The sequence below is a fragment of the Pristis pectinata genome, chromosome 3 (assembly GCF_009764475.1).
Source record: "Pristis pectinata isolate sPriPec2 chromosome 3, sPriPec2.1.pri, whole genome shotgun sequence".
Taxonomy (NCBI): Eukaryota; Metazoa; Chordata; class Chondrichthyes; order Rhinopristiformes; family Pristidae; genus Pristis; species Pristis pectinata.
The window spans coordinates 101604226-101620268 of NC_067407.1; the positions used below are offsets into that span (position 1 = coordinate 101604226).

Genomic DNA, 16043 nt, shown 5'->3' on the forward strand with positions numbered 1-16043 from the left:
TTAGGACATGGCAGATGGCACCTCAATCCTCTGGGACTCTGCCAGTCAAATATTCAATTTCTAATAGCAGTAAGGGTGACAATCTTAAAAGTGACTAAAGTCCATTTCATCCCTGCCCTCAATACCGAATCTTAAATGTTCTTTTGTATGCGTTATTAGTGATTCTTGCAGCCTAATCAGTGAATCTGATACAGCCTGAAAGTTGATTTTATCAATTAAACAAATACAATTGAAAATTGTAAAGAAGGCACGAGTAATCTGGAATTTTTCTATCAAAAATATTTGCACATTCAAAAAAAATTGTCATTCCAATCCGAGAGGAATATAACCATCCGTTTGATGGGGATGAGAAGTGGTACTTGAAGTATCTTTAAAGAAGAAAGAATGGGGTTCCTATCTCGTTACGTGATGATGACGTCAGTGTTTTTTTGAGCCTGGGAGCCGAGGCCCTGCGACAGAGAGGAAGAAACCCCGTGCGTTGATTGATTCGCCCGGATCGGGTTACAAGATGGCGGATGTTGTACAGTGGTGAAGGGAAAGGGAGGAAGGCTGGGCCTGCCCATCTTCCACAAACTATTTTCATTTAATCTTCCTTCTCTATCGCCTTCCTTTATTTATTTGCAATAACATGTCGCACGACTGCTTAGTGGCGTTTTACACCATTGTAAAATCACGGCGGTGACGGTTTTTTCCTGGGGGGGAAGGAGGTGGAAAAACAAGAAGCGAAAGAGAAGGACCGCAACCCCCCGAAAGAAAACAAGAGGGAGCAATATCCCAGCGGAGGGAAGGAATCATGTCGGATACTCGGAGACGGGTGAAAGTGTACACGCTGAACGAAGACCGGCAATGGGACGACCGGGGCACGGGGCATGTGTCCTCGACCTACGTCGATCGGCTGAATGGAATGTCCTTGTTGGTCCGGGCCGAGTCCGACGGTAAGACCAAGGCTGGCCAGCTTCCTCCGTCTCTTCGCCCAGGCATTTTTTCTGCAGCTAAATCCCCTTTGTTAAAGGGAGCTATCGCCCTTTCTTTTCTGAACCTGCCCTCATTGCTCCGAAGCGTACGTGTTTGTATGTGTTAAACTGTAATTGCGAGTATCCGAATGACCCAGGGTAAATTACGAGCCGAATCTTGCAGGAAAGTGTGTGAATATGACGTGCGGGGGGAGGGGAGACGACGGAGGTAGGTTTAAATGATATTTACTATAGAAGTGTGTGCGTGAAGAGGATGTGGAGAGATGTTTTCATGCTTTGTATTCCATCCTTCTAGGTTCACTTCTGTTAGAATCGAAAATCAATCCAAATACGGCGTACCAGAAACAGCAGGTAAACTGAAAAAATTGTGAGACATTTGCAAAACTTTTTCTGTTAGTGCCTTAAAGGTGCGATTCGTGAAAGCCGCAATACGGAAATAAATATTTCGTAATTTGTAAATCACATGGAGACATTATTATAACTTGGGGTTACCGAAATTAGTAAATATTACTTCGTGCAGTTGAATGTTCCAAGTATGTACAAACATTTTTCTATATTAAAAGTGGTATTACAGAAATCACTAGTGGCTAAGTTGCATGTCTGATTATGATAAATTAGTTAAAATAGTTTATAAGTGGACAATTGTATTTGACCTTTATCTTATTATAAAATAGGATACTTTGATTGTTTGGTCTGAAGCAGACAATTACGACTTGGCACTCAGTTTCCAAGAAAAAGCTGGATGTGATGAAATCTGGGAGAAAATTTGTCAGGTAGTGTACACACCACTGAAATAACCCGTTTTATAGATATACTGTATAAAATCACAACTATTAAAGACATTTGCTCAGTGTGTTTTTTTTCCTTGAACCTTTGCAAAAGTGGCTTTATTGAAAATTGCTTTTATGTTGGTTACTAAGGTATGAGGTTAAGTGTGTTAATTATGTCTAAATATTGAAATCAAAAAATTTGAGGTATTTTAAAACCATTGGTTTTTTCCATTATTGAAACTTTTAGTTTTCAACATCTGTATTTGTATCTGAACTGTTTTATTTGTCTTCATGGATTTGCAGTGATGTTGCTCATTTGATTAATTAAAATGGGTTCTGCACTTATTTATATGGCTATTAGGCACAGTGGTGTGTGGTAAATGTCTGAGAACAGAATGAATAATCCAGAAATTGTGAACTAATACCTAGTGACGGTAGATTGAGGATTTGAATTTATTCTTTTAAAATCTGGGAAATAAAAGCTTGTTTCTCTGTTATTTCACTTAATTATCTACTAATCTGAAAAAAAAACACAAACAAAAGGCTTTTATTTTTCTTTCAGTTTATTAAAAGCCATTGTTTTTATGGATTAGTTTTGTAATCACCTACAGTGTGTAGACTTTTAGCAAGACGTTTCATTGTCTGAAGCGTCTTTTCAAAACCTTTCCTGTTTGTGAGTTAATTGAGCAATTTGACTTGCACAGTAAACAGTAGGGCCCTGGAGAGACTTACAGTAAATGGTGGGGCCCAGGAAAGTGTTGTAGAACAGAGAGACCTGGGGGTACAGGTAGATAGTTCTTAGAAAATGGCAAAATGGGTAGATGGGTTGTGAAGAAGGTGTTTGATATCCTTACCTTCATCAATCAGACCATTGAGTACAGGAGTTGGGACATCATGTCACAACGACACAAGTCATATGTGAGACCACACTTAGAGTATTGTTTGTATTTCTGGTTGCTTTGCTATAGGAAGGATATTAAGCTGGAAAGGGTGCAGAAAAGATTCACAAGGATGTTACCAGGACTGGAGGGCTTGAGGTATAAGAAGAGGCTTGATCGGCTGGGGTTGAGGCTTGATAGGCTGGGGCATTTTTCCCTGGAGTTCAAGAGATTGAGGGGTGACCTTAGAGGTATATAAAATCATGAGGGAAATATGATTGATATAAGGTGGATAGTCATAGTCTTTTTCCCAGGGTAGGGGAATCTGAAACTAGAGGGCACAGATTTAAGGTGAGAGGGGAAAGATTTAAAGGGTATCGCAGGGTTAACTTTTTCACACAGGGTGGTGGGTATATGGAGCGAACTGCCAGAGGAAGCTGCAGGGGCAGGTACAATTACAGTGTTTAAAGGACATTCGGACAAGTACATGGATAGAAAAAGCCAAGAGACATATGGGCCAAACTCAGTCAAATAGGTGTAGCTCAGATAGACATCTTGGTCAGCCTGGATGAATTGGGTCAAGAGCCTGTTTCTGTACTTTAAAACTCTGAATGTTATTTCCATCAGTGTTCTATTATTATAGCAAGAAGGCCATCCGAATTTCTTGGTGGAAATCTATAATGGAAAACACTTAATTGTATGTATTTGTTTTCCTTGCATCTTTTCAGATGTGGTAAATAGTGAATATGGTCTCCTTAAATTTTTGTTTCCTCTTCCCTCTAATTGTTTTTGTTCTCTCTACTCCCATCTTTATCTCCAGGATAGGAGGTTGTAGTTGATGTAGTGGAGTCGAGATGCCAGTGATGGCTGACCCTTGCATTTTTCCTTCACATTCTTTCTCTTCAGTTCCCTTTAGAGAGGATGGTATGTTGGAACCATCCTCATCATGAACTGTGATTTTTTTTTTTGTGGAACTTCTTGTTCTGCAAGGCATCTTGGTTTAACAAGAGAGGACATTAAAGCAGTTGTGGGAATACAACAATCAAATTGTTCAGAGACAGGATGAGGTGTTTGCATAGCTGGATTCTGAAATTTGTGCATGGGAATTTGTAATAGGATGTGGTGGGAGGGAAGAGTTAGCAAATGTTATGCTTCTAATTTCCTTAGTTTATGTTCGAGAGTGAAATCTTCCGTTCTTTGTTAGTGACCATTTCATTGATGAGCTGAAATAATACACTGTTCTCCTGAAAATCTATTTGGCATTTAAGATGTGCTACACCTTTAATTGCTGTTCTTGTAAATACGACTCTGGTTTTGCACATCCCTCATTCTAGAAAATCTACATTCCACCTTTCCTTTGATTTGGTACTCTTTATTTAATGGTGTTTTTTAAACAGGTTCTGATTGTAGTCTGTATTTAATTTCCAATGTCAATTTTTGATTAGATTATATTTTGTGTAATCATATTTTATCTGAGAGTATGTGCATACATGTGTTTGGAAAGTATAACAGATAATACTTTTGTTTTGTCTGCCAATTCCAATAATTTTTTTCTTGCCAAGGCTGCCAGGTTGTAGCTTAAAAGTTTCATTTGAAGTATGCCTTTAGAAAGAATAGATTAAAGATTGGATCTCTGCTGTGAGTGAAACATAATTAATTCAAAGAGATGAATATTCTTTTCCATCAAAACAGTTATTAATCATAGCCTGACATTTGAAATGTAATATAGAACAGTTTTGTTCATTCTCATGCTACCAAATGCATGAGAAGCTGTAAGTTATTTGGCCATCATAGTTTTAAACAAAATGCACTTCAATGCTGACCTATTCTGGTTCGATTTTCAAGGAAAAAAAACCATGCTAATCATGGGATTATTACGAATACAATTGGCCAGCACAGTTGCTTAGCATGAAAACATATTTCCTCACAGTTCCAGCGGCCCAGTTTCAATCCAGTGCTAGTGCTGTCTGCATGGGGTTTGCAAGTTCCCCCTGTCTGCATAGGTTTCCTCTAGATGCTCCAGTTTCCTTTTGCATCCCAAAGGTGTATGGGTAGCTAGGTAGGTTAATTGGCCACTATAAATTTACCCTTGTCTAGGTATGTGGTAGAATTGATGAGAGTGTGGGGAGAATTAATCGGGAAGTGGGTTTTCTCTGTGAGCTGGCACCGACACAGTGAGCCAGTTCACTTCCCTCTGTCCCAAGGAAATATAGAAAAAAATTTGGAAATCAATTCTTTATAGTCAAATTCAGTCGTTAATGATTTGCTGAAGCTCAATGTATCCCTATTACATGTAATTGAAATTCATCCAGAAATTCTTGAAAGGATGTCTTATCTATCCTGTGTGTGTGTGTGTCTAATTCATGTAACAAGTATGTGGCAAATGTTTTAGTTTTGTCTGATCATTTGTAACATAAGTATTAGTATGGAAACATCAAAGTATGTTATGGTAACTATTTTCCATACCAAGTTTTGAAATGATCTATATTTTGAAATGATCTGTACAGATGGCATGCAAAACAAAGATTTTCACTGTATCTCGGTATATGTGACAATAATAAACCAATTACCAAGTCATCTTTGAGAAATAATCATCATCCCTTCATAGTCTCCCCATCAATTGATTCTTCATGCTGGTTTACTTGAAAATGCATATGGCATGAAACAGTAGGTTGGGATTTGCATTATATCTTTTCATTCTCCTGTACCTTCTCGACATGCCAATTTTTCAAATACTTAGACTATCGAGTATTCAAACATAGAGAACAGCTAAGTCGCTCTACACTATCAATCCCCTACCACCCTCTCCTTCATCCTACATTCCTATCAGTTATTCAAAGGAAGATGGGGTCATCATTTCAAAAAGCTCCCCTCGAAACTTTAATTGTTTCCATACATTATTAGCCATCCATTGCTTTGGGAACTAGAATCACATCTTTATACCCTTGAAGATATCTGACATGTTAAGGTGCCCATGAGGAGGCAATGCTATGGAAGAAATACAGTCTAGATAATTGACAGTTTTGAAGCATTTGCAAAGTTGGAAAATTTGGAGATACTGAATGATCTGAACAATGGGTACAATATATTCTTGGGAAATACTGGATAGAAAGAAAACTTGTGCATTTTGTGAACTGATTGTAGTTTCTTGGGGTCTGGGCCAGCTCATTGTCTTTGCTTCCAGAAGGTATGTATGTGCCCCCAATATAAGTGAGCTCAAGTTTGGAATCATCTTTTCAATACTGTGATGCACTGCCATTGCTTTTTTTTCGCCCTACAATTTAGTCTTGGATTTTAAAGCTCCAAGTTGGCATATTACTCTGCTCTGGAAATTGGGTTTCAATTGGAATAGTTTGTGTGTTTCAAAATTCATCTGTTTAATTGAGGTGGTTATTTAGAAATGGGTGAGGTAATGCTGATGCATCACAGGTGAATAGTAATGGCCAATGCCCTAGAATAAGAGTAAAAATGGGAGCCATTCCTCTCAATTCCATGTCTCAAATCATAGTACTCGTGAAAGCAAACATTAGAAACAGTAACCTGAGTATTTTAATTGTTGGCTGAAATGGACTTTGTGGAAGATCTTGTCTCCATTGCTAACAGTGATCAGATCTATGACTCATTGCAGTCTTGGGGGAAGGTCAAGTTATGGGTGAAGTGGCTTTACAAAGAATGTTATGCTTTTGCCCTGTAATGATTTTTGTGCATAAGACTTGGATTTTATTGTAATTTCAGTTGTATTGTTCTGTCAGTATTTGCTGTTAAGCTGTTGTGTTAAGTGCCACGATGATGTTAATGACCTGGATGGTAAACCTTATGGAAGAAATTTATTAAGTGTTCTCTAGTTGTGATGCCAAGTTTGTATTCCTGAACTATCATGGACAAAATCAATGGTAATCTACTAGTTTTCTTTGAATAGTTACTTTTTGTCACCTGATTGATCTAAAGCGTCTGAAATTATATTGGTTTGACAGTATTATATTCCGTTACTATGTGTACATTTCAAGACATTGTTCCTTTTTTTCTTAAAAAAGTGTTCCATAGAACTATAAATGCCTACTTGAAACTACTTGTTTTTGATTATTCTTTGGAATTATTCTCTGGAATCATTATTTCCGTCATATACTATATGTATATAGTTTACAGGCTGCAATAGTGTAATACATTTCAAGTGCATCCTTTATTATCATTGCAGGTCCAGGGACGAGATCCGTCACTTGATATAACTCAGGACATTATTGATGAGTCTGAAGAGGAGCGATTTGAAGAAATGCCTGAAACGACTCATGCTGTTGATCTTCCACCATGTGAACTAAACAAACTGGAAGAGATTGCCGACTTGGTAACCTCTGTTATCTCCTCTCCTATCCGCAGAGAGAAGTTAGCACTAGCTTTAGAAAATGAGGGCTACATTAAAAAGCTTTTGCAGCTATTCCGAGTTTGTGAAGACCTTGACAACACAGAAGGTTTACATCATTTGTATGAAATTATTAGAGGCATTTTATTCCTCAATAAAGCAGCACTGTTTGAAGGGATGTTTTCAGATGAGTGCATTATGGATGTGGTCGGGTGTTTGGAGTATGATCCTTCCTTACCTCATCCTAGGAAACACCGAGAATTTTTGACCAAAACAGCCAAATTTAAAGAGGTTATACCTATCACAGACACTGAGCTGAAGCAAAAGATCCACCAGACATACCGGGTACAGTATATCCAGGATATCATTTTACCTACTCCATCTGTATTTGAGGAGAACTTTCTTTCTACGTTGACCTCATTTATATTCTTCAACAAAGTGGAAATTGTTAGTATGTTACAGGTATGTTACATATTACTTATTTTGTGAGTGTCGTTAATATTAATTTCATTTTCAGATTTAGTTGTGAAAAAAATTACTCTCAGATTCAGTGGGACAAGCTCAGTTTCCTCTTGTGCAAGGGAAAATGCACACTATGGAAGTAATAACAATTAATCATTAAGTGTAATTGGAACTTGCTTTACATCTTTGTTTTACAATATCAGATACTGATACCAGATCTCCACTTGAAATCAGTTTACACTTGTTTTCCCTCTATTAGGTGCATTTTGTGTGGGATTTTTCGTGCTACAAACCCGTTAAAAAGAACGGGCACTATCTGAATATACTAAATATGAAGGTTTTGCCAACTTGTGGAGTGGACACTTCTGTTTAAGCAGCTAAGCTTGGGGTGCATTTATACACCTTGCTAAGTTGACATTAACAGACATATTTTGGTTTCAGGCAGACTATTTATATCATGAAGAATATATGGCTGAAATGCTAACACTTTTTCTTTACAGATGATGATTGGTCTATCATTTCTACCTTTTGTTTTCAGATGTACAGCATTTGATTTTACTTTGTTGTCTGAATGAACTTTGAATTTTTTTTCCAGAACCTGCATAACTACAACTGTGTAGTTCCTTGCTGTGGATACAATTTGCTTAATGTTGCTTTTAGCATCTGCCCTGTCTAAACTTTTTAATTTGATTGCAAGTAAGTGTAAAAGTGTCCAGTTGGTCTAAGATGCATCCAACCTCTTTTAAGCCTAACTTGACGGTGCATCATCAAATATAGAAGCAGGGAGAGCCCTGTTCTCTGGGTGTCTTGCTTTATTTCAGCACAGATACTGGCTGGGCCCTGATTCTATACTCTGGAGATTTTGGTGCAAAGTGGAAACTAGTGTCAATCAGTGAGGTTGAACAAGCAGGAATTGGTACAAGACTAGGTACAGCCAGCTTAAGTTTAGACATCTTGCTCTTTGCAGAGGATGTGAGGTCACCTAGAAGGGTATTCAAGTCTACAGTGATGGAGGCAAGCAATGTTTCAGTCTGGTCATGTAACAAAGAAGTAGAGTGGAGTCAGGCACAGGAGCTGAGTCTTTGTTGACTTCAATTTTTTTTTCACCTGATGGTTGGTCAGAAAATCTTGTGACTTAATGTCAGACAAACTGCTTGTTGATGCAAGTTGTATCTGGATCAGGATACAAAAGTAAGTTTGAGGTATTGTCCACGTATAGATCTATTCCACTGTAAGTTGATAGAACCAGAGTCTGAAAACTTGGTGTGTTGTTCAGCCCTAGTGTTTGACTAAATCTCATTCCTACCCAGCAGAGTCTATCTGTTACTACTCACATACCATTGCCTCCTTCCACCTATACCTTGTCTGCTATTGCCACTGAAAGCTCAATTCATGCTGTTGTCATTTCTAGAGTTGTCATGTATTCCCTCCTATTATCCACACATCACAGCTTGACAAATTATAGTTACCTGTACCTAATTCCAATTAATGATCCTTGTTGTTCTACATTGGTTCAAGAGTTCTTTATCCCATTGGAATCTGGGAAATTATCATCCTGGGATTAAAATTCTCTCCAAACTGCTAATTTTTGACGGCTACCTCTGAAACACTCAAAACTAATAAGTAATTGGTCTTGCTGCTCACTGTGCAACTGTTCTTCTAATATGGTGAATACCTTAGCAGGGAAAGCCATAGTTTTCCATGGTGGCAGTAAGCACTTTTTCAAAAGAAAGATAGTGGTTGGAGCAGTTAGTGATTGATTAAAGGTATACAACAAGAACAAAATAATACACAAGAAATCATATTGATTTAAGTTTGTTGATTTTCTTTGACCACCCTTTCTTCTCTCAGCATTGCCAAATCTGTTGACTAAACTAGAGTACACTTAATAGTATTTGAGAAATCATGAAATAATTAAGGAGAGCATTTTAATTGAAACTTTTTTGTTAATTAATTCAATGTTAACTATTTTGACTATTAGCAATTTGAGAGAAAATTTGTTTTTGAGACCTTGGTGTTGAATATCAATGTGCTGATTATTAAAAAGATTACAAACAATATATTTTGGTTATTAAGTAAACTAGGGGTTATAGATTAGCACAGGAAAGAGGTGAAGAGGTAAAGGATTTGCCGTGGTTTCATTGAATGGTGAAGGAGGCACAAGAGACCATATGGTCAACTCCTTCAGTTTCTTAAGAGATCGTAGCATTTTATATTGCTTTTGTTCCTGATTCTGAAGCAGTACATTTGGAAATGTGTCTAAATTCTTTTTGTGAAGAGAAAGATTTTTGTGCTGCAAGAATTTAGGAATAATCCCTGGTGGTTCAGCAGTTATTTCTGCTGCCTTGCCATTCCAGAGACCAGTGTTTAATCTTAGTTTGAGAGCTGTTTGTATTGTTCTCTCTGTGACTCTGGGTTTCCACTGGGTACTCGGGATTCCTTCAAAATTCCAAAGATGTGTTGGTAGGCTAATTAGCTTCAGAAAATTACCCATGAGTATAGTGGCCAAACGCGCACAGGATGAGTTGATCGATATGTGAGAACTGGTTGTGGATTATAGGGAAAGGGGCATGGGATTGATGGGAATATGCTGGGGAAACTGGCATGAACTGGATGGTTGATGACCTCCTTGTGTGTAACAAGTAAAGTTACATAATTAAAAATGACAATAATTCCAAAATCATCATTTAATTGGCCAGGAATGTAAACTCTTTAAATCTTTAGCTCCTGCGAACTGTGTGTCCAAAAGATGTGCATCACTTTTACATTGAAAACTACTTTTTTGTGTCTGCCATTATATAATGCTTTAAATGCATTTTTAGACCATTTTCTTTCTCTGCCATTTTTATTTAAAGAAACTTGCTACTCAAATTGTGCTTTATAATTCTCTGCATTATTGGTATTATTCCTGTTTGTATACATCACTGAAAGCAAAAGACTACGGAATGTAATTGGAGTTGTTATCAATAAAGACACTTTAGCTAGCTATTAATTCAGTTCCCTAATTTTCTTTGGCCCAGTTATCCCAAGCTGTATTACTTCTGTTCCCTTGTCCAGCTTGGCAAGTGCAGCTCTGTTTCTTCTATTCTCAAGTCGTTCAAGCTCAGAGTTTATATAACCAACAAAATTAATAAGGGAATACCTAAAATATATTTTTGAAATATTTGGTGGTAGCAATTTCTTAGTAACTTTGTAATCAGTGAAAAAGAGCAATTGGCCAGCTTGTATGATTTACTATGTGACTATTTCAAGGCATAAATATCTCTTTCATTATGTGTAGTTTTAGCTTTCAAGTTTGCACTGCAGTTAAAAATATAGCTGACTTGAATAACTTTGGTAGCTGAAGGCATGCCTTAAATTACGTTTACTTGAATGCTGCCTAAGCCTGGCAGTTACTGTTTTTTTTTGGTACATCAAAATGAAAATCAGTGTAGATTGGCTATATAAAAAAAACAAACTGCTGGAAACATTCAATGGGTCGGGCAGCATATAAGGGAAGAGAAACACAATCAACATTTAGTTCAATGACACTTCCTCACAAAATTTTCTAACTTTCCTTGTTCTGATGGAACTGCTGAATAGCAGGAGGCCTGTAACTCACAGAAAACCTAGGGGAAAAAGTAGGATCTTTGGACTCATCTGCACATAGGATCGGGGCTGGGGATTGTAGATATTTCTGTAGAGGTGATCGTTTGCTAGGTGTTTCAAAGTTGCATTTACTTCAATAGACATATTTGCAGTGACTGGGTAAAGAGAATATTGTATAATCTTGTCATTGCTATTGGTTAATACTACAGAGTCGCAATCATAAATTTAAAGAACTAATTGTTTCACTGATATTAAGGCTGAAATAATTTCTTCTCCCTTTCATACCCATTCAGGTCAAGCCCAACATTCTGCTTATCTTTTCAGTTGCTCCTTGTACCTGCATCCAGGTTTTTAATGATGCTAATTCTCGACCCCTGTACTGTAGTTAATCTCGTATTGGAAAAAGTAGATGAAGGAAAAATCATTTTCTTTTGAAGTCACATAGAAGATCCTAGGATTGATACATTTTTGGTTGTGATCAAAAATACAATGTTCTATGAACAGGTCTACTTGAATTTTGATCTTTAAGTGGACAGAATAATTAACATTTTTAAATTGCCATTTCACAGGTTGATCATGTACATAAAAGTTTTACAGGTTGCAGTTGTACTTAATTACAAAACTGAAAGTTGCAATTTATTTTGCTGTAGGAAGATGAGAAATTTTTGACTGAACTCTTTGCACAATTAACTGATGAAGCAACAGATGATCATAAGAGACATGAATTAGTAAGTTTACTCTTTCAGCTTGAAAACATTAAATTTAGCACACAATACTATATTTCAGACAATTTTTTCTAAAACACAGGTGGACTTCTTAAAGGAATTTTGTGCATTCTCTCAAACACTGCAACCTCAGAATCGGGATGCATTTTTCAAGACCCTGGCAAATTTAGGGATACTTCCTGCCCTTGAAATAGTTCTGGTAAGTGTAGAATTTTTAAGTAGTCCTATTTTAATTTGAGTTGCCTTTGAATATAATGTGTATCATTTGTATTTTGTTGATTTGTATTTTAAAACTTAGTATCATCATGCTGCTTTCAGTCTAGTCTAAATCGCACTGAACTATTTCTGTCTTCCCATTAAAATATAATTGGTTCACTGCAATGTTTTCCATGCCATCAGATGATATTCTTTTCATTTTGCGAGAATGGAACAGTAAATTCTCGATGGGTTTTTAAATATAAATTCAGAATTGAAGGTCTCCAATGTCAGAGACCATGGAAAAGTTTTTTTTAAATCTACTTTTCAATGCATCGAGTAAATAAAATACTTATCTTTACTGTTGCGGAATATAAGAACAGAAGCCACTTGGCCCTTTGGGTCTTCTCTGCTATTCCGTCTAGATCATAACTGATACATCTCAGCACCATTGTTCTGCACTACACATACCCTTAATATCCCAGAAACCTATTGATCTCTGTTTATAATGAACTCAAGGAATGATTTTCCAAAGCCCTCATCTGTAAAATTCCAGGAATTTGTCACCCTTTTACATGAAGAAATTTTTTCTAATCTCAGTCCTAAATTGCCTACCCCCTTGTTTCCAAGACTCTTAAACCAGAAGTATCCTTCCTGCATTCAGCCTGTTGATCCTGGTAAGAATTGTACACGTTTCAATGAAGTCTCATTTTCATAAACTCTGCAGGCCTAGTCTAGCCAATGCCTCCTCTTTGGCAAACCCAACTTGCCAGGAGCCAGTCTAGTGAATCTCCGCTGCACTCCCTCTATGGCAAGTGCAACATTTCTTCGCTAAGAAGAGCAAAAGTATACATGATATTTCAGGTCCATTCTCACCAAGGCCCTATATGATTGCAGTAATACCTGTATACTCAGATCCTCTTGTAATGAAGGCCAGTGTATGATTAGCCTACCTAATTGTTTACTGAACCCACATGTTGGTTTCCAGTGGCTTGTGTACATATTGATTTGTTGAATGTCAGTGTTAGTCAATCTACCATTTTATATATAAAAAAAATCAGCTTTTCTGTTAAATGCACAAAGTGGGTAACTTCACATTTTTCCACATTTTATTTCACCTGCCATGTTTTTGTTCGGTCATTCAACTTGAAGCCTCTTTACATCTTTTGCCCAACTTGGAATCCCAGCTGGAAATATGACTGGATTCCATCAGCCAAATTGTTTTTATAGACTGCGAATTGCTGGAGCTCAAGCACTGATCCCTGTAGTAGCCATGCACTAACCCCCTCCCCCGCCAAGTCAAAGTCTGCCAACCTGAGAAGGATTCATTTATTCCCACTCGTTGCTTTGTGTCAATAAAAAATTCTCAATCTATGTGTGCCCTAAGCTTATTGACCAACCTCCTATGCAGGACCTTGTTGAATTCTTATAAAATTTAAACACACCATATCCATGGGTTTCCCCATATCTGTTTTACAGGTCATACCCTTAATGATCTCAGTCAATTGGTCAAACATGATTTTCCCTTCTTGAATTCATGCTTACTCGGCTCAATTGTGTTCTTTTCAAGGTGTTATTACCTTCTTTATTATTGATTCCAGTATTTTGGATTTTTGTCTTCCAGTCAGTGGTTACCTGTTTACTTACTCCCTCCTTTCTTAAATCATGGGGTCACATTTGCAACTCTTCGGTCCACAGTAACAGTTCTGGAATTTATGGAATATTGGAATTTTTCAAAACTCTGGGGCGTGGAACATTGGGTCCTTGGAATTTATCAGCTTTCAGTCTCACTAATTTTTCTTGTACTTTGGCTTAAACTGACTTCCTGATTCAGTTTCTCATTCTCACTAAAGCCTTGGTTCTTTTTTCATGTGTCCCATGAAGATGGGCACAAAAGTAATTTATTTCCTCTGCCATTTCTTTTCTTTCCCCATTATAAATTCTCCATTCTGCCTGTCAGGGAAGTTCCTTTGTATGTTTCTGTCTCTCATCTTGGAACCCACCAGTGGATCTCTTCCTGTTCTGTTTTGAGTGATCAGTAGTCAGGTGATAAACCCCATGCTATAGTTGTAATATTTGTTTCGTTGTATGAGGAAGACTAGCTTCCCACTGATACCATGGCAAAGATTGCAGTTTTAATTTGTGGGAAATAATGGAGTAACAGAGTAATCTGCAAGTCTGGATTTGTAAGGAAATGGCATAGTCTAAAAAAAATTGCAGTTTTTTGCAATGGGGAGCATAATGTGTGTTCTGAAATGATGTATTGGTAAGTTGTGTTTTCTAGCTTATTAATAGTATTAAGTGTCATTTTTATTTTTAAGCTATTGCAAAGCCTTTCAGTTGGTTAGGGATAAAATGAAATATATTTGACCACATGCATGTTAATTAAAATTACGATTAAGCCTTTATCTTTTTACTTAACAGGGTATGGATGACATGCAGGTGCGAGCTGCTGCTACAGACATATTTTCTTATCTGGTAGAATATAGTCCATCAATGGTACGTGAGTTTGTAATGCAGGAAGCTCAGCAGAGTGACGATGTAAGTATTTGTCCTTATACCACATGAAAAAAGACTAATTGTTTCAAAATAGAGCTGGAATAGCATAAGTTGGAATGATGATTTTTCCTTTCAGTTGCTTAATATTTTGACAGTGGTCTGTTGCTATGTAAAGCATTGGAAATACAGGTCACTAATCATTTTGGCTGATTATAAGCAGAACTTAGTATGAATTAGAATATGGGCAGCAAAAGAATTTGGTGTAAATTGGGATGTGAGCTGCAAAGTTTTGGGTATCCTCAAAACTGTGAAAGGTAGAGTCAAGAGAGAGGTTGGAGTCGGGTAATAAATGTGTAGTTGAGGTTTCGGCAACAAGTCACGTGAGCTGGGCAATGTTATATTGATGGAAAAGTAGGTCTTAATGACTGTGTGTGTGTGTATATGTACTCCAAACCTCAACTCATCTCCAAATCAAAGAGCAAATGTAGTAGTTTCAGTCATTTGCCCAGAGGAGGTATTGAGTGTTTGCCTGCGACCAAAGGTGATGTCTTCAGTCTTTTGAGAGTTGGTTAAAATTCCTTCGTGTATTTTTTTTCATGATGTGTGGACTTGGCTGGCCATCATTAATTGCCTATCCCTAATTGTCACTGAACTGAGGAGGCAGTTAAGAATCAATTGCATTGGTGGATCTGGACTTGCATATAGGCAAGATTGGATAAGGATGGCAGATTTACTTTCCAGAAGGACATTATGGCATTTTGTTGTTGCAGGAGGTAGCTTTTTTTTCTTAAGTTGAGATTGTATAACAATTTTAAATTTTAAGTTCCACAGTTGCCGTGGTGGGATTTGAAACTTTCTGTGGCTCAGTGGCTGCTAGTCCAGTAATTTAACTGCTGTTATTGTACTCTGGTCATTTACTTCTGGGTGTCAGAAAAGCCTGACAATTTAGCAACTGCACATAGGTTTAAAAAAAATGGTGAGGTAGAGCTACTAAAACTGATGCTGTTTTATTGATGTTGACAAAAGGCAGCATACAAATAATACTGCAGTGGCATGATACTAGATTCTTTGGGTCACCAAAGATAATGGTACAGGTGATGCTTGAGCTTGATGGGTAACTAAGAATTAAACTTGGTGAATGCAATCCCATCCAGTCAGATGATAGAGTGGCGCTGAAAGAGGAGAGTGTAGTCAACTCTGTGAAAAACTGCAGATATGTCAAAGGAAGATAAGGAATAGATTGTTTTTGTTGCAATTACATAGGATGCATATATGTTTAGTATTATGTGCTTCAGGTTTTTGTTCTTGTCGCGGTTTGTGGGATATGTTTCAAATCATAAAGTACCACAGTGCACAAAATATTTGGCATTCTGTCCCTAAACATGAATGAGGTGTTTAGGTAGAAAGAGCTGCAGTTTAATGTATGTTGTCTAGTAATAAACTACATGGTATAAACTCTGTTTGCATTGCCAAAGGGTTGGACTTGTGTTATATTGTGCACAATGTCATGATTTACTAGTACTTCACTTTAACCTCATTATGTATTAAAACCAATTCATAATTTATAGTTGAAATTCAATCATATTTTTCAAACA

The 16043-nt window shown here is 37.2% G+C and overlaps 1 protein-coding gene across 2 annotated transcripts in view; it reads left to right on the forward strand.

Moving 5' to 3' along the window:
- Positions 1-354: 354 nt before the first annotated feature.
- LOC127567868 (serine/threonine-protein phosphatase 4 regulatory subunit 3) overlaps positions 355-16043 on the forward strand; it is a 38314-nt gene continuing 22625 nt past the window's right edge. The window contains exons 1-7 of one of the 2 annotated variants that reach the window (XM_052011019.1): positions 355-935; positions 1270-1325; positions 1649-1747; positions 6818-7441; positions 11680-11757; positions 11837-11953; positions 14374-14490. In XM_052011019.1, coding sequence (XP_051866979.1) covers positions 794-935; positions 1270-1325; positions 1649-1747; positions 6818-7441; positions 11680-11757; positions 11837-11953; positions 14374-14490 — 1233 coding nt within the window. In that variant the 5' untranslated portion in view covers positions 355-793. The remainder of the gene's footprint in view (positions 936-1269; positions 1326-1648; positions 1748-6817; positions 7442-11679; positions 11758-11836; positions 11954-14373; positions 14491-16043) is intronic. The other variant, XM_052011020.1, reaches the window with a different exon arrangement.